Source organism: Corvus hawaiiensis, chromosome 18 (assembly GCF_020740725.1).
Source record: "Corvus hawaiiensis isolate bCorHaw1 chromosome 18, bCorHaw1.pri.cur, whole genome shotgun sequence".
In the NCBI taxonomy this organism is placed as follows: domain Eukaryota; kingdom Metazoa; phylum Chordata; class Aves; order Passeriformes; family Corvidae; genus Corvus; species Corvus hawaiiensis.
In genome coordinates, this window is record NC_063230.1 from 14,849,409 (window position 1) to 14,866,816 (window position 17,408).

Genomic DNA, 17,408 nt, shown 5'->3' on the forward strand with positions numbered 1-17,408 from the left:
TGTTATTTGTTTCCCTTGGTTTCAGATCTCACCTTAATGATCTGTCCTTCTTTAAATGGCAGCTCCTCTTCTGCAGCATCAGGGTTCGGGGACATGGTCAGTGGATCGTAGTCAAAGAGTGCAACAAATATTCGAGTAGAAATATCTTCTGTGCCAGGATCTGTTTCAGATTCTTCATAAATATCCGGAGAAAGATGATCATGACCGCCGTAGCCATCTGTGGAAGTTAATTCAGAAAAGAACAATTCAGTAATACACGTTGGCCTCATCGCCCAACTATCCCAGTTAATATTTGAAATGTGTTTGGCATTTCAGTGAAAAAAGATCCAAACCTCACTGCATGTCCTATAAAGCTTGGTGGGGTTTTTTCCAGAAAATTATCAGAAATTATTGGTTGCTATTAAACTACTAAACAGCAAAGTCATCGCTTAGTGTTTTCTGTCCCAACTTTGCTGACAGAAAGTGAGCTCTGGCAAGTTCAATCACTTCCCTTATGTTTTAATTAAAATGAAAATGAGAAAGAAACCCAAACTTGTCTACTGTCTCACTATTAAAAAAATCCCCATGTTTTAACAGATAATAGAAAAGAAAGAACTTGGATACAAAACTCGCTTTAAGTAGTGTAAACTCAAGCCAGAAATCTTTCCTCCTGTGAAATAAAGGCTGCTTTCAGAGGAGAAGAACGAGGACACGAGAATCTGGCATTTGTCACACCATCATCCCAAAGCTGCTTGGTTCAGCAGCAATGACCTGGCAGGAGAAGCACGACAGCCTCCCTGGAGCTGATTCTCCTCGCCAGCATTCTCAGATCAGTGCAATTCCACTGACATCTGGGCCGTTCATCCTGGTTTACAGCAGCATGTGGGACGAGGAGCAGCCTCTGCCCGGCCGTGCCGCGCTGCAGAGCCTAAGCAGGCCTCACACACTGCAGCTCTGAGTGCTTCTGATCTACATTTCAGTATCACCTAGGAGATTCAAAGAATCCTGCCCACCAGGGGCATCTCGCTTTTAATTTACAGTACAGGTATTTCAGTGTGAGTCAGTGAAAAGGGGGAAATATTTAATATTTAAAAATAAAAGCATTCCTCAGTGATTGGTCTCTTTCCTTCGGGTACTCCCCATTTCTTATGCCTCTCACTCACACCCAAGCCAGTGAGAATTGCCTGGCACTGCTTCCTTCTCCTCATGATGATGCCTACAGTATTCACAAATTAAAGTCCAGATGAGGGACAGGAACCAGACCAACTTTACATCTTCATGGAGTAAATTTCCATGAACAGCTCACAAAACACTTTCTGCATTTGCTTTCCATATGCTTCCTGATTTTCAGTGTGGATATTTGTCATTTGCAGTTTAGAGTGCAAGTTTGAACAGCCACATGTTTGTCTTGGTTCCATTATCTTCTCTGCACTAATTTTTGGATTTTCTGGAATTCACAGCATATAGATTAAGTCATCATTAAACCAGAACAGAGACTAGTGTCAGAAATATCAAATCTAATAAATATATGCAAATTCTACATTTACCAGTTTCTATTTTCCCTGCTAAATTCCAAAAAGTATTCAAGAGAATGGAAAGTGAATGCAAGATGATGGCTGATGAATGGAAGGGTGCATGGCTGGATGGATGCTGAATGGTCACATTTATTTCACTGACCACAAAGTAACCTGCCAGCAGATTTCTTCCTAGGTAAGATCTAGCAGTGCCTAAGCTTAACCAAGCCTAAACAAGCTCCAGTAGCCACTAAATTTAATGAAAAAACTCCCAGAAATGACAGTGATGGCTGATTGACGCCCCTGTGAAGCCCCACCACACTCACTTCGGTGGAGCTGTTTTCAGCCCACTTCACCCCTTTTAACCTAAGAGTAGCCTGGCTCCAGACAAGTGTCTGTTGTTTCATTTTTAAGGACTTCCTTCCCAGCCCTGAGGCTGCAAAGAACAGAAATGCACCAATCTGTCCAACTAACCAATGGAAGGGACCAACACTGGCCGAGACCTCTGTGGCACTGCACTGCCGTGGGAGGACCTTCGCCCTGCGTGCTCCACCCTTTCAGGCCGTCCTGCAGAGGCTGGGTTACCTAAAAGCTAAAAAACAGCAACAGAAAAAACAGGTTTGTAAGTTCCATGCATGGCAACATCGTGGTTACACGGCTGGACATTAATCAGGTCAATCACGTTTGGAAGCACAAGCTCTAAAGGCAACTAAACTTAGCTTTTAACTGAAAGGTTAGCTGAAAAGGGAATACTGTGGCCTGGCAAACCTGCAAAAGAAAAAAAATGGTTCCCTGATTTATGGCAGAGTTTTGTAACCAGCAGTCACACATCAGAACAAAAAGAAAAGAAAAGAATAATTTTTGCAATATTCTTTTGCCTTTGTTGTTGCTGCTAAGGTGGCGCTTTAGTGTCCTGAAGAGTGGCACAGGCAGTCTGAGAGCTGTGGAGCTGGGGCTGCCCTGCCAAGGCAAACCTCGTTGTGCCCAGCTATGGAGATCCCTCCCGTTGGCAGCAGGGGAACCAGGGCAGCTCCTCGTGTCTCTGAGCACACCGAGTGCTAGAAGGGCCCTCGTTGCCAAAGCCTTTTACAGGTGAGTGACAGATGCAGACAGGGATGCAGACACTCCATCTCACGTCACAGCTGGCTCTGCTCACTACGCTGGCAGCAAACTGGGCTATTTAGGTAACTAGAGGTGTATTTTAGGGCTCTCCAGAGTTTATTGTGCAGCCATTGACATTAATACAGCTTGGTCACCAATTCTGATGGGAGAAATGTGTAGGGATCGTTTCAGCCTGAACCGGGAGGCTCGATGAGCAGCAGCTGATCTCTGCCCTACATGAAATGCATCAGAATGGAGTTCCCACTCTGGGCTGTTGCAGACTGAGAGTAAAGAACTTGCTCTGGTCTTTGGGGAGCCTACGGATGCATCCCTCACACCCAGAGGCTCTTCTAGACATTAATGGGCAGAAATACAAACAGGCAAGATGGTGCAGAGCATCCTTGGAAGATGTGCAATGGCCCTGGCCTCTCCCTTTGGAAGCAGCTCTGTGCCTGCATCCTCCTGCAGAGATGCAGTCTGCAACTTCAAAGGCAAGAAGAGATGGTCTAAAAAGGACGGCAAAGTAGTGACAGTGCAGAGGTAAGGCAGAAAATGAAAATATGATGAAGCTGTGACTCCATAAATCTGGGCCACTGTCACACCGGGGGAGAATCTTGATTCTTGTCTTGAGATGTTCCATGATAAAGAGCATATCCTGAAAATTCTGGGAATGAGATGAATAAAAACAACACAATGAAATGAATTCCTTGACAATAATAAAAAAAAAAATTTAAAAAATACCGATGAAACATCTGTCCAGTTGAAAATGCAGCTTTTTATTTTTTTTTAAAGCAACATTCAGATGGGCAAAATAAAGAAAAGCAATCTTTTGGAAAAATTGTAGTTCAGCTAACCCTTAATTAAAATTTAGATTCAGTTGTCCTTTAATAAAAGCAGCCATTATTGTAATTTGTTCTGTGGGAAAATCATTGTAAAGCAAATTAATCTGATTTCAGCATGATACAAAAGAGGACCATAAACGAAAATGCAGTGTAATAAACAAAAATGAATGGGGAAGTAAAAAAAAAAAAAAGGGAAAATGTAGCAGACAGGTCCAAAGCATGGACTTTAAAAATCAATTTGGGAAAAAAAATGAAAAAAAACCAATAAAAATAAAGAACAAAAACTAAAGAGAATAAAGAAAACAGACTGATTTGGCAAGCAGATGTTAGAAGGAAGATATTTCACACACCAGAGAGTCTTCTGCATCTCTGTGGAATGGCTTTGCAAGGACAGCAGCTGCCCTAGAGTCAGCTGGTTTAAAGTTGGTCTTCCAGCCCCCCTGAACGTCCTGGTTAGACAAGCGCTCTGCTCTGCGGCCTCTCTGAACTTCGCACTTCCTCTCGTGACTGGGCTTGGCCTGGTCGCTCCTGGGCTCCACAAAGGAAGGCCCCAGCTCCCCGAAATCCTCCTCGATGCTGCTCTGCCTGGTCAGGGTTCTCCTGCGGGCCAGCAGCGGCCGCGGGCCCCTCCGGCAGGCGCAGGCAGGGCCGGGCTCCCACGCGGGCCTGGGGCCGAAGCGCGACTCGTCCTCCTCGCTGCCGCAGTCCAGGCCGCTGTCCGGGCTCCGCGACACCGAGCGGCCCAACTTGCATCCTCTGTCGTCCGCGGCGAGCTCCTCCGGGCCTGGCATCCTGGGCTGGGCCGGGTGCCACGGGCCGTGCTGCTGCTCTTGACTGCAGGGCCTGGGCGCTCTAGAGCCTCTAGCTATTCTGGGGTTCTTTTTATAGGGCACACCTAAACCCTGCTTGTACAGCAGTTCAGAGTATTCGCCATCCTCTTCAGCTACTTCTGGGATACTGAAAAGCCTTTTACTGTGGTGTATCTGCTGTGAAAAGTCAGGCTGCTCCAAAAAAGTGGCTTCAGTGGTCTTATTCTTATCGTACTCCTTAAGATTATGTAATGTTAGAAACCAGACAGGGAACAAAGAGCGTGTGACAAAAATAAAATGGGAGGGAAAAGGGAGAAGAAAAGAAAAATAAAGACAGAATTAGTTTTAGAGCAATGGCAAACATAAGACATGCAGCTTATATAGTGAAAAGGATGTCATGCTTTGAATGAGAATCTGTGAAAAATAAAGACATGATTAAGAAGTTGCTGGATGTCAGATAGAACATGAGAGGTCAGTACAAACAACTGAGTGATGCCCTTGACAAGAATAAACTCATACATTTGAAACAAAGTAATGAAAGCTGCCTACAGGTTCCAGCATGGTGAATGAGAATGGCATTAAAACTCGTTCCTTGCCCCATGCCAAACTGCCATTTCATTTTCTTTGTAAGCAGAACCCATATCTGAGAATGACAGCTCTGCCCTAGCAAGCTTTCTTGCTTTGCATCTCTCGAAGTATCCTATATAGGTAGCAAATATCTTCAGTCTCCTGCTAGAGGAGAGCTCTTCTGCAGGTATCATTAAAGGAGTTCTGGTTTCCTTTCTAAAATTCTAAAAAACCTGCACCATTTTTAAAGCTTGGCTTCCACGGAAAGACCCCTGGGACGCAGGCTGCTCTCTGATGCCACCTGCTCTGCACTGCCATCAAATCTCTCATCATAATCTTGTACCTGCTTCATAAAACCAGTATTTGAAAATCAGCCGTGAGCAGAAGTAAAAGTCTGTTTATGCCAGAAGCAGGTAAAAAACTATCCCAGACTGGGTAAAATAAGCATTCTGGACACACCAGATATATTTTGCAATTTTCCTGTTCCATTTCCATGAAACACAGGTTGGTCTGACAAAGAATCCTACAAGCGTCTTCAGTGGGCTCTGGGAAGAGAGGAGGGAATAAACGCAGGAGGTGCTGGTTCTGACTGACAGGATTTATTGATTCTGCATCCCAGAGATCATCTCTCCTTGTGCTTAATGCCCAGATCAGGGGCATCTCTGGACTCAAGAGCACCCATAAATAACGACAGGATCATCTTGGAGATTTCAGCAGTATCTCTCTCTGAGCATTCTGAACTTAGCTGGGGTTTGGATGTTGTCCCCTTTCAGGCACAGGGGACTTTCTAAGTACTTTATGACTATTTCACCTATTTTCATTTGGTTTTAAAGTGTGTGTAACAGCTGTGAAACTTGAGACAAAGTGCCACAGAAATGGAAAAAAGATCAGTTTTGATAGACTACTACACCAAGAGAAGCCTGCAAACCTTAACAGGTCAAAAACCATTCCCTACACCTGTTAAGGTTCTGGAATTTTCTCAGTATCAACACTGGCAATATCGATTTAAATCCAAGAAGTAAATACAGCTTCTGATGCATAAAGAACAAGAACAGTCCAGGGCTTATTCTTTTTGCCAGGGGAAGGGGATAGAAGCAGGCTGCAGAAGGATTTCAACCCTTATGTTGGTGCAGTAACAGAAACACTGACAATTTCTTCTTTTGAAAAAGTGCCTGTCTCATTCCAGACAGTATCAGAATAAAAGGACTGAATTTACAGCCCATGAAAGCAGTCAGAAGAATGGTCAGAATTCTTGTACACATGAGAAAATAGTGTTGATTTTAGTTAAATAACAATTTACTAAAAAGAAGTTGACCTGCAGGTTTGTGCTTTCTAAGAAAACACAGTTTGTGTAATTACTACACACATGAAGAGGCAAACACAATTTACACGTACAAATGTAATATGAGAAATATCTCTTCAGTACTGGGTAGGTTTAGTGTTTTGCAAATCTTTAGTTGTTATACTGAAGTTGTCTTTCACGATGAATATTTCTGTTTCAAAGCAATATTTCTGGAAGGTATTTCCTACTCTGGTGATGCCCTAATAATCAGAGCAAAAGGAGTTCTGATAAAGCATTGATCAAACAAAGCTGAAAACAACTCCCTTTCTTACAAGAATGCTTTAAAGCCTGTGGAAGGCATGGGACTAGCACTGGATACACAGACAAATCACTCAGACATGAAAAACATAAGTTGTTTTCTAAGTTTTTACAAATCTCCTTGCTCAGAAACAAATCATTTTCAGGGCAGCACATGCAGTGCATCTTCCCAGAGACACGGGGAATGTCCCCAGATGTAGAAGAGAAGCTGCAGCTGCAACAATCACATACAGGAAAACAGTAAACTAGTTTAAAGTTTATCTACTAAATAATGAAAAAAATAAAGCAATAGATGCATTAAAGCGGCCCAGTTCTAGATCTATAGACAGCGTGAGCTTTAATGGTCTGCAGAATCCATAACTGACTGCAAGAAATGCTTTGGAGGCAGCATCCGAGGTGGAGGAGCTCCCAGGGCCTCCCTGAGGCCACTCACCTTGAGCGCGCTGTGCGAGGTGAGGCTGAGCCGCCGCCGGCCGCCGTCCTCCAGCTGCATCTCCGAGTACAGCTCCTCCTCGTCCTCCTCCAGGATGTCCGACAGGTCCGAGCCCCGGCTGCTCTCCGTCTGGTACTCATCCCCGTGGCAGTAGTGAGGCTGAGGGACAAGGTGAGGGGAAAACCTTTACTGCCTCTAAAGCTGATAATCCCTGGATAACAGCATGAAGACTAGAGCATTTCCTGGGCTGGAATGTCACTCTGGGAACCACTAATGAGTTACATCACAAGGCTTGGGCTCTGCTCTAGTGGAGACGTCATGTAGGAGTGTTTCTGCCCGTTTATGATGGTAATTCAAGAAATCTTATCTTAATCCCAGGTGATACAACAAAGGGTATCTCCATCCACAGCACCAAATCTAGTTTTAGTCTTAATTAAATTCTCCTTATTAAAGAGGTCCTTCATGCATCAATGGACTTGCTGACCAAATTGTAAAAGCCTTAGGATAATTCACATATCATCTGTTCTTCACAGCTGTTTGTTACATCACATCATAATTTAAAAGTGATCAGCATTTAATTCTTGCAGGATATTACCCCCATCGTATGCTACAGCTATAGATGATGGCATTTGAAGCTTTAATTCTCTTAAACATTGTAGGAATAGACTGGCTAAATTCAGTTTCCAGTGCCTGCTGGAAGGGAGGATGCTCAGGAGATCCCTGGTGCCGAGCACTCAGTTCCCGTCAGGCCCCGGTAACAGGAGCCTCCCCCTGCCCCCAGCTCAGCCTCTCGTCACCAACGAGCCACAACGCGCAGGAGGTGACCGGGGCAGAGCTCAGCTTCATAAAATACTTGTTTCCCGTTGAACACTTGATACAATAACTGAGCCAGGTGACTTACCTGCTTTCCAAGTTCTGACCCTTTCAGGAAATCGTCAACCGAAGCTCCCCTTCGTTTGACCTTGGGGGAATCGTAACCATCCTCCTCCTCATCGGAGTACTGGGCTGCGCTGCTCCTCTCGCTGAACACGCTCCTCCTCTCCATCTAACAGAGCAACAACACCAGAGGACTGTGAGGCAGTTGGTTCCTGCACCCAGGGGCAGAAATGGCAAATATGGAGACTCAAGCACACCACATTTAAGTGTACTCATGGTTTAAAGCACCATTAGTTTCCCCTGGCTGGAACCTTTAAGGAGTTTTCCTAGAATGTTTTGCTTGTTTTATTACCCTCGCTCATAAACACAACTACCTGATTCTGCGTGATCACCAACTCAGCTGCCAGCCTTCCTCCCTGTTCCACTTACCAAAGTTCTCAGTATCCTACAGCAGAGGCTGCTGACAAAGGCATTTCCGCTCAGCAGAGTCAGCGGGTGACCGAGCCACGATGGCATTTTTGACCTCAATACTAAAAAAGCCACAGAATGAGGCTCTGGGCTCTTGCTCTGCTCTGAGGTGCCTCTTGGCCTCAGTAGTTCCTGCTGCTTGCTCTGGTGACAGTGCCCATCAGCCACCCAACAGGGGGGACGAGGGCAGGAGCAGGCACACAGCTCCTTCTGCAGCTCTTACGTGAAGAATTTGTACCACAGGGGACTAAACATGGCAAATATCACTGGCAGAACTTGATTTAATTCAGAATTAATTCATCTATAAACTTCTGTCCAGATTCCTGAATTAAACATTTCAAGCATCACTTAAACTAATGCAGTCAGACATGGTTCAGAGCAGATGTTATGTCAGCAATTTTCCACACCAGAAAAAGTATTTCTGTTCTCTTTTTCTCTATGTGGTTCTTAAATCAACTTTCACCTCATAGGGCCAAAGAAAGCAATTGCTTTTTCTCCCTCTATTACATCCCAGTTTTCTTCCTTTATAAACAAAAGGAAGATATATACACATGCATACACATGTATTTATCAGACCTTATTGATCCAGAGTTATTCAGGTTCTCAAAAGCTGGCTCAATTTACCCACTGGATCAAATGCATCCCAAAACAGGAACAGTCAATAAGTTGGGGCTGTTAAGACGTGTGAACTGTCAAAATTAATGGAGCTATTTTGGAGATACAGTGGGAGACTAAAAACTGGACGTAACTGATGATTGCCAGATGAAAGACCAAAAAAATGTATGAAGTAAGTGACACCTCAGCTTGCACAAAGTAACAGACAGTTGTGAGCAGCTTGTGATGAGAAAGCAACTGCCCAGGGCACTGGCAGTATTTAAATATTGCGTATTTGTGTGGAAAACCCACAGCACGTTGTCAGGATGCAGGATCAGCTGTACTGACCCCACAGCCCCAAATGTGGGGTTTAAATGAACTAGCAAAGGTCTGAGTCAGTGCAGCAGCCATGGGTCACTGTGGTGTCGAAACCAGGGGTGTCCCTGGGCAGTGCCGCTGCTGGCAGCTCCAGGAGGAGCTGGAATGAAAAGCAGTTGCAAGCATGTGTGACAGTGTAGCTCTGAGAAGGGCAGATAGGTAAAATTCCCTGTGGATCCATGACAGCAGACACAGGAAGGCTTTATGAGCCCAGAATTTCAGCACACTGCTTCTTCTCAGACTATGGATCTTCAGAGTTTGGGAATGATTACCCGCTCCTTAAAGCACATGATGAAAAAATCTTTGGTGGGAAGTGTCACAATGAACAAACCAGCCCAAAAAAGCCTCAGGAAGAAGTTTGCCTTTACCCTGCTGCTCTCTGCCACTCTTTGTGCAGCTTCTCTTGCCATGGCTTTTGCGACGGTGTTGGGGACAGGAGTGCCTTGAGGCTGGGGGAGGATTCTATTGGGGGATGGAGACCTCCTCCCCTGGAGTGGGCCATGGAAATTGGGTGGCTCCAGCATGTGTCCATGGACAGGGGACACCGAACGAGTCTGCTCCCATGACTCATCCCTTTTTAAATGTGGGCCTAAATGTTCTTCTTTGGTTTCTGGGGCTCCGGCACTTGCTAATGGCTTAGATTTGGGAGCAGTTCTGGGGTGAGGGGTTGGAGGCACCAGGAGGTCAGATGGAATGGCAGCAACAGAAGAGTCCACTGATTCCCCTTGCGCAGAGAGCGTTCGGACGGTCACCTCCCTGGCTTCCAGGCTCCGCAGTCTCAGCAGCTCCACCAGCGTGCTCTCTGCTGCTGGGAAGATCACCTCTGCCACCTGAGTGCACAAACAAGCCTCTTGTGAGCATGAAATCATGTGCTGCCCTCCCCTCAGCCCCACTGCAGTACAACCCTCAAAGTCTTTGCAGAGTGAACTGTTGCCAGCACAGAGTGGGCTGCAGGAGCCCACACCGGGCTCCACACCACTCACACGGGCCGGCTTCTATCCTCCCAACCCCTTCGGCCAAAGGGGCTTCTAGAAAGGGAGCAAGCTGTGCCCAAACAAAAGAACAGGGTCTGCTGGCAGCTACGAAGCCCCTGCACCCACCCCAGGGGTGTCACACCTTTACCTGCCAGCTGAAATGGCCTAGAGCAGACGGTCACCGTGGCAGGAAGGGAACTCACCCGCTGCCCTTTGGCATAAACACCGTAACCTGTGACACTGGCGCCGTGGGACGTCCCCGTCACCGTCAGAGCCGGGGGCTTCCAGGACACCTGGACAGTCCCTGGCGTGGACCCGGCCCGGACAGCAACATCTTGAGGTGGAGCTGGAGGACCTAAGGGAGATGGGACTGGTCACTCTGGAGCCTCAGACCAGAAGCGCAGTGAACTAAGGTGCAATGTGGGCTGCAAGCTGGAACTTCAGCATTTTCCACCAGCTGATTACAGGACAAGTGTTCTCACAGTCTTTTGTCTGCACTGAATCAAAAAATACACCCACTAACCTCTTAAGGCATTTACAGTAAGTCAGTGTAATAGCACACCAAATACCTCCTTAATTAAAAGGCATTACCCTACTATAAATAGCTCTACTTTGGCCAGAAAGCCCAAGTAAAAATATCACAGAGATTATCAGTTCATACATTTTTCAAGCATCCTGTTGTGTTAATGTAACCATCAAACCCTGAGCAGAGTCTCCTGCTAAAACGTGTCAGAATCAGGGCTCAGCTGCAGCCCTCTCTGCAAACAGCCAGGAGAACACAGACCTTGGCTGCTGTGAGACTGCTTTTCCCAGTGGACTAAACGCAACCAACTCCTGTTCATCCACCAAAAAGGCTACAAACACTTCAACTGTGCGCATGATGCACGTGCAAATGTCACACATCATCACTGGCAAACTGCCAGTGCATTTCACTGGTTTGCTGTCACTGGATTTCATCCTCTCGTGGGCATGGGAATAAAATCACAGTCGTGTTCAGGACAGTACAGGCACAACAGGAAATTTTTGCTCATAGCACCCCTGCATCTATAAAATATTTTTAGCTGCAAGTTGAGAGTATGCAAATTGACCTGATACTATTCTTGGCCAAGAGGGATTTTGGTTCAGGATTGAATTTCAGTCTTTCTGATCATCGTCTTTTATTGACAGCCAGCATTCCCAATCCAGCCAGGCTGCTCAGTTTACAAGAAAGAATGCACCTGATCTAACCCAGCATCTTGCCAATGACAATGACATTAATCTGCCCCTGCAGAAGTCACCTTCCTTTCATTCTCCCAAAAGCAAACAATCCCCAGGGAGTCTGCCTCAACCTTCACGGGCTGTAGCAGAGAGAGGTTTAATAAAGTGCAGTGCCTGAGGCTCAGTATGGTTTCTATTTCCTCCCATCATTAAATGGGAAATTATTCCTGATGACTTTTGATGGTCTTGGTCATCAGCATAAATGTTTGTTTTGGAATTCTGCTACACTTGGCTCCTCATGGGTATTTTTACATAAATTAGCTCCAAAAAACCGCAGCAGGCCCATTGGTCCTGATCCTGTACTTACTTCTATTTTTAGATCTGAGTGCCCAAGAGAGAACTACTTCTATTTTAATGGAAGCAATTCCGTTGCTTTGATGAATCAAGATGAGGAGTTCAATTGCATGACACACTGTGATGGTAACTCCATGACTGACTCCACATCCATCCTTTCCCTTTGTTCCAGTGACTCTGAAATACAGGCATCAGCCTCTAACCACTTCAACTGCTGGTATTTTATTTCGCTACACAACAGTGAGAAGTTGACTTGTTTCTGTGAAAGCACTCTCAGTGAAATGAAGCAGTGGGGAACATTCTGGGATGTCTGCATCTGAAAGCTGAGGCTTCACTGCACTTCAGCTCCTCAGCAGAGAACAGCTCATGCATTGCTCAGCAGCCTTCACAGCTAGAGGGAGATACAGCATTTTAAGTGTCTGGCCTGGAAAAAAACCTCACTCAAAAGGCCTTTCCTAAATAGCAAAGTTGAAATCAGTTCAAGCCACCATCCAGGCAGTGCCTCCCAACTCCCCCAGGACACACCCCCGGTCTGAAATGCCCCCCTCCCAGCAGAGTCCACAACAGCACTGCCACTTATCCCTCTGAAATGATTCCAGACTGAAGAGTGAATGTGTGAGCTGAGGACATTTTCACTGAAACCATTAATCATTAGCACCAAAACAGGAGACACAGCAGCTCAACTCCCCCTCTGCTCAACCAGCAGGGCTGTCCTCCACCTCTCCTCTCATGAAAGTTACACAGGCCAAGGAGGGGACCAGAATGAACTCCTGCCCCTCTGCTGGAATCAAGCCCCAGTGGGAGTGAACAAACCCCAGCTCAGAACACGCTTCTGACATTTCACTTGCCAGGGGCCACTTGTACCTGAGTGTCCCTCCAGAGGCACCCAGGGACCCTGCAGCAGGACCTGAAAGATTGAATACATGAGGGGGCTCCGACTCTCCATGATTAGATGACCTAGGGTGGGTGAAGCTACAAGGGAAGATACTCAGATTTTTTCAGGTGCTGCCATACACCCCCAAAATGATGAGATTATCCTTTAAATTCACTACGTTATTTCTGGTCTAGTTTTCAAAACTACTTCAATGTTCTTAAATAATGGGAGATGACTGACAACACTTACCAACACTCCTAATGTAAAAGCCAGGTGGGAAAAAACCTCAGACTTTCCAAAACACAACGACTCTGTTGACTTTACAAAGTCAAATTGTACAATGTGATGACAACTTCACAACCGAAATGCACTTACATCCCCTAAATGACTCTGTGAAGGTTAAATTATTTTATCTAGTATTTGCAGAGAAATTCAGCTGAAGAGTTTTGGGGTAGGGAGGATAATACCAAACCTGCTGGCAATGTAGAAAATTCCACAAAGGCTTCCTTTTTTTCTCGTTGTTCCAAGGGAAGCTGCCAGGGCATCTGATGGGGCTTTGCCATGACCTTCACCTTGTAGGCCATATTGGGCTTCAAATTAAAAAAATGGTACTTGTAGCTAGCAGCCTTGACAATGTCAAATTCCTCCTCGTTGAGGAAGATGACATGACTGTAATTACTGTTTGTAGGGAGCCAGGACAGCTCAGCAGAAATCTGGGTTATGTTGTCCACTCTAAGGTTCGAGGGGGCTACGATGACGTCCTTGCCCACTAACAAAGTGCACTGCAGCTCGTCGGAGTTGCCCTTGTTGGTGATGCTCTGGATGGATATCCGGTACGTGCACGTGGAAATGTTGAGCTTTTCTATGAGAGCCTTCGTTCTGCTTCCCAAGGCTATGTTCATCCGGATTTCCTTGTCCACCAGGACGTTGTAGCTGCTGACGGTTCCCCAGCCGGGGGGCACTACCGGTGGCTCCCAGCCCACAATAACACTTTTGGCTAGTTGTTTAATAAGGGTGATTTTTCTAGGATAAGGCACAATGTCTTCTCCGATCTCATCAATGTTCACATCCAGAGTCCCTGCGCCGTTGCTGATCACGCTGGAGTCTATGTGACTTGGGGGACTTATCTCCAAGAGATCACCTTCCAAGGGAGGACCCGAGCGGTTGATAAAATTCTGATCTTGTTCGCTGCTGAGTGTGCTTGATAACCGGGTCTCATTGTCTTGAACAAAATCCACAAAGTTTGAAGGGACTAGTCCTCTTTGTCCATCCAGAAGTTCTCCTGGTGAGAAAGAGCAGTGCCATTATAACCCCCGAAGCAGAATACCTTTCTCATGCCAGTGCCTTGAGAGTGGACAAGGTAAGGTGCAAAGGATGAGTGAAAATACAGAAACAACATCCCCAGTTTGAGAACATAAAGGCTTATTAAGGGAAAAACCAGAACTGCCAGTAAGCTTTTTTGTCAACTTAAATCTTGCCAGCAGGAAAAGCTGACACTATAAAATATCTTATAATTAGCTTTGCCTGCAAGGAGAGGCTTTGCTGGTGCAGAAATTCTTTTAATGAACACCATGATGATAAAGCTAATTTTAGCAACCGATTTAGGAGCAGATGAAGGAAAGAATTTGGAGTGTGCTTGACAGACAAACTGATTTCAATCTGCATGAATTAGCATGAATTCATGGATTAAATAAAAAATACCTTCATAGAAGCCATCTTCATCCATGTCTCCGTACACATAAAGGTACTTTCCTGCCGTAAGAGGGAGCTCCGCCTCTGGATTTTCATTTGGTCCATCGAAAGGGTTGTAGCTGTGGGGGGACAGGCAGAGTGCTGCTCAGGAAAGGGGCTACAGCTCCAAGGAGGGCAATTTCCCCAGGCAGTGTTTTTGCTCCCCTTCTGAGACACGTTCTGAGTGGGCCTGGGTCAGTTTGTGCCTGTGAGGTCCCACCCTCCTCCCTCAGGAGCTCTGCCCCTAAACCCACGTCCTTTCCTGCAGAATTTACTTGGACACTTCTCACTTAGGGCTCTTGAAATACACTGGCCAAAATTCTCTTTAGTTTTTAGAGTGAATTAAAGCAAGCTCAGTTGTGGGGTCTCTGTCAGTTGCTGTACTCAATTTTATGTTCCTTTTACACAAGTTTAATAAACTCCTACAGAGACAAGGTAAAAGAAGACAAAAACAGTGAGTTACATCCAAAAGAAGCTACTGAGAGACAAAAAGTACTTATAAAGTACTTAAATCCACATCTATCCTGAAGGAAATTGTTAGCCACTGAAATTTTCATCATGACAGTACTTTATGTCTGAAATTTTAATGTGCAAAGCAGTGATGGACTTCAAGTCTTTTCTTGCTTGAAAAAGTAATTTATAAGAACAGAAGGAGACACCCTCTCTAAAGTAGGAGGTGCCCATTTAATGTGATTTAGACACTGAAGGACAGAAATGCAGAGGCCATGCTCAGCCCCCTCTGGCAATTCAGGCCCGTGGATAGGGCACTGTTTTGCAGCCAGTGCCAACAGGAAAGGGGTCTGCTATCCATAACTTTAATTCCATGCAATAATTCAGTGCATGAATAAAGTGAAGCCAAACCTGATGCTGAACATTACAACTGCGTACTGTATCTGCAATGAGATGTTTTACCTATAACGGGCAATGCAAAGATGGACTTTCCCAGAATATCTCTGCTTTGAGGTATTGGAATTCTGATCATTATCCATCTGTAGAGGGGGGAGAAAAAAGATAATGTGATTTCAAAAAAAAGGAGGAATGGACAGTTTTCCTGACAGGTGATACAAATCAGTGAACACACAATATCAAGGAAAAAAGAATTAAATTCTAACATGGAACACAACTGGTTAATTTCACTCAGAAAGGCATATTCCAGTGACCGAGTACTTAAAACAAATGCTGAGTTTAGAACTGGTGCCACTGTCAACTTCCAAACACTGGCAAACAATGAGTATCACACAAAATATCCCCCCTTGCCAATCCAACCCAATCCACAGCATCAGCATCTGCTGAATGCCACCTTTTCCACTAACTGAAAGAAATAATGTATTTTCTTCTGGATTTAATATCACATTTAATTCAATCCTGCAAAGCCACACATTTTTTCTATTACAAATCTGGTCTACAAAACCTGGAGATTTAATTGCGGTGTTGAGTCAACACAGACTCTGCCTATTTTAGCTCTGCACGAGGTCTCTAGTGGTAAAACAGTAATTTCTGCTATGCTTTGAGCTCGTGGAGGTTTTAAAGTGAGAGATGAACTTCCCTCCACTTACTGCACAGTTTGCTGTGAGCCATTTCAGAAAAAATTACCAACTTTTTGCCTGAGCTTGAGAGAACTTTAATTAAGGTAAAAATACTGGGTTAACAGTGGGATGAAATTAAATAAATTGTCCAAGAACTGAGCAAAATTTTACAATCTAGACAGAGTGAACACTGAACTGCAACTTTCAGGTCTAAACTGGTCCCTGCCAAAAGCACTCCAGAAAAATACTGAGTGAAGTCCCTTTTCCTCTGAATGAACTTCTGAGGGGTGGTTTAGCCCAGCACGCACTGTCCTGCCAGCACTCAGCTCCAGCACCAGGACACTCCCAGCCAGCTCCCAGGGATTCCCCCTGTGCAGCACTGGGGGATCCAGGAAAATCTGCCAGGATTATCACTCTGACACATTTATATGGGCACCTCATCGAGCACACAACCAGTAATGGTTATTCTAGAAGGCTTTTTAAATAGGAACAACCAGGGCAGTTGCAGGTGTATTTTTTGCAGAGTATCATTTACTTATTTATTTATTCCAGACTTCCCAGCATTATGCTCCATTTTTCACATTTTCTTCAAACACTCTCCCTTGGGTCTAGGTACCTCTAAAAAAGAATGGAGCTTAATTTCTGAGAGCCTGCATAATGTAAGTGTGCATCACATAATGACACTCCAGAAGGCACAAAACGTACAATTCTGCAAAAGAGGGCTTGACATCCTCAGTGAGAGATAACTCAAAAATAATGGAAAAGGGGAATTAAATTTGACGTGCGCTTCCTCTGTTCCTTGCTGTTAGTTCTGCTTCCCTAAGTCTCCTTGCTAAGCTGCTTTTTCTGTGGCCTCTTCAGAAAGCAGTGAATGTTTCCACTTTTCAGTAATGCTGCTACACAAACATACACAAACATTTCCTGTGGGTAATCCTCAGAAACGCCCATGGAATTCCCACTATGCAAGAATCTAACATTTTCTTGAATATCCTCGGGCTTGTGATCCATTTGGAAACATTTTGATTCCATCAACTCTCACAGGTCCAGCAGCAACGAATGTAACATAGGTAGAAATTATGCACACAGTTGCAACTTAGTCGCTCCTGTAAAGACTGAGAAAGGGTTTTCTTGAAATGAGAGGTAAAATCTGAAGATCATTTCCTCATGGCTGTCTGCCCATATAAACCAGGCTATTTAACAGAAATTAATACCCTTCTACAAAGCTTACAACATTTGTTCTGTGCAGTTTTTATATTCAGCATTTGCCCTAAATATTAAAAATCAACTTGTTATGGCACCTCTGAAAAGCTCTTCTGAGCTTCCCATTGGATTTCTGCTGGAATTCTACTGAAGAGCAGAAAAGCCTCCTAAGAAAGGAAGAACAGAACCTCTCAAAAGCATGACTGAATACAAGATGTGGAGTTGAACAACAGGATGTTTAGTGACAACATCCTGCAAGTTTCACTTCCATTTCCCAGGCTCAGAATCCTTTGGGAGAGGCTGGAGAGGCTGTGAGCAGGTGGTGGCTGCCCTGCTGTAGGGGGGAGATTCACACATCATAAAAACCAGGCAGAGAACGAGTCCTGCAGAA

At 45.0% G+C, this 17,408-nt stretch overlaps 1 protein-coding gene across 17 annotated transcripts in view; it reads right to left on the bottom strand.

Moving 5' to 3' along the window:
* The window catches only part of RIMBP2 (RIMS binding protein 2), a 124,281-nt gene that overhangs the window by 8,425 nt on the left and 98,448 nt on the right, over positions 1 to 17,408 (bottom strand). For 11 of the 17 annotated variants that reach the window (XM_048322676.1, XM_048322681.1, XM_048322675.1 and 8 more), the window contains 10 exons: positions 15,204 to 15,280; positions 14,262 to 14,371; positions 13,033 to 13,842; positions 10,339 to 10,490; positions 9,530 to 9,991; positions 7,747 to 7,890; positions 6,846 to 7,004; positions 3,787 to 4,482; positions 1,968 to 2,085; positions 33 to 217 (listed from right to left, as the gene is read on the bottom strand). In XM_048322676.1, coding sequence (XP_048178633.1) covers positions 33 to 217; positions 1,968 to 2,085; positions 3,787 to 4,482; positions 6,846 to 7,004; positions 7,747 to 7,890; positions 9,530 to 9,991; positions 10,339 to 10,490; positions 13,033 to 13,842; positions 14,262 to 14,371; positions 15,204 to 15,280 — 2,913 coding nt within the window. Of the gene's footprint in view, positions 1 to 32; positions 218 to 1,962; positions 2,086 to 3,786; positions 4,483 to 6,845; positions 7,005 to 7,746; positions 7,891 to 9,529; positions 9,992 to 10,338; positions 10,491 to 13,032; positions 13,843 to 14,261; positions 14,372 to 15,203; positions 15,281 to 17,408 lie in introns of those variants that run through there. The other 6 variants (XM_048322685.1, XM_048322688.1, XM_048322687.1 and 3 more) reach the window with 2 other exon arrangements.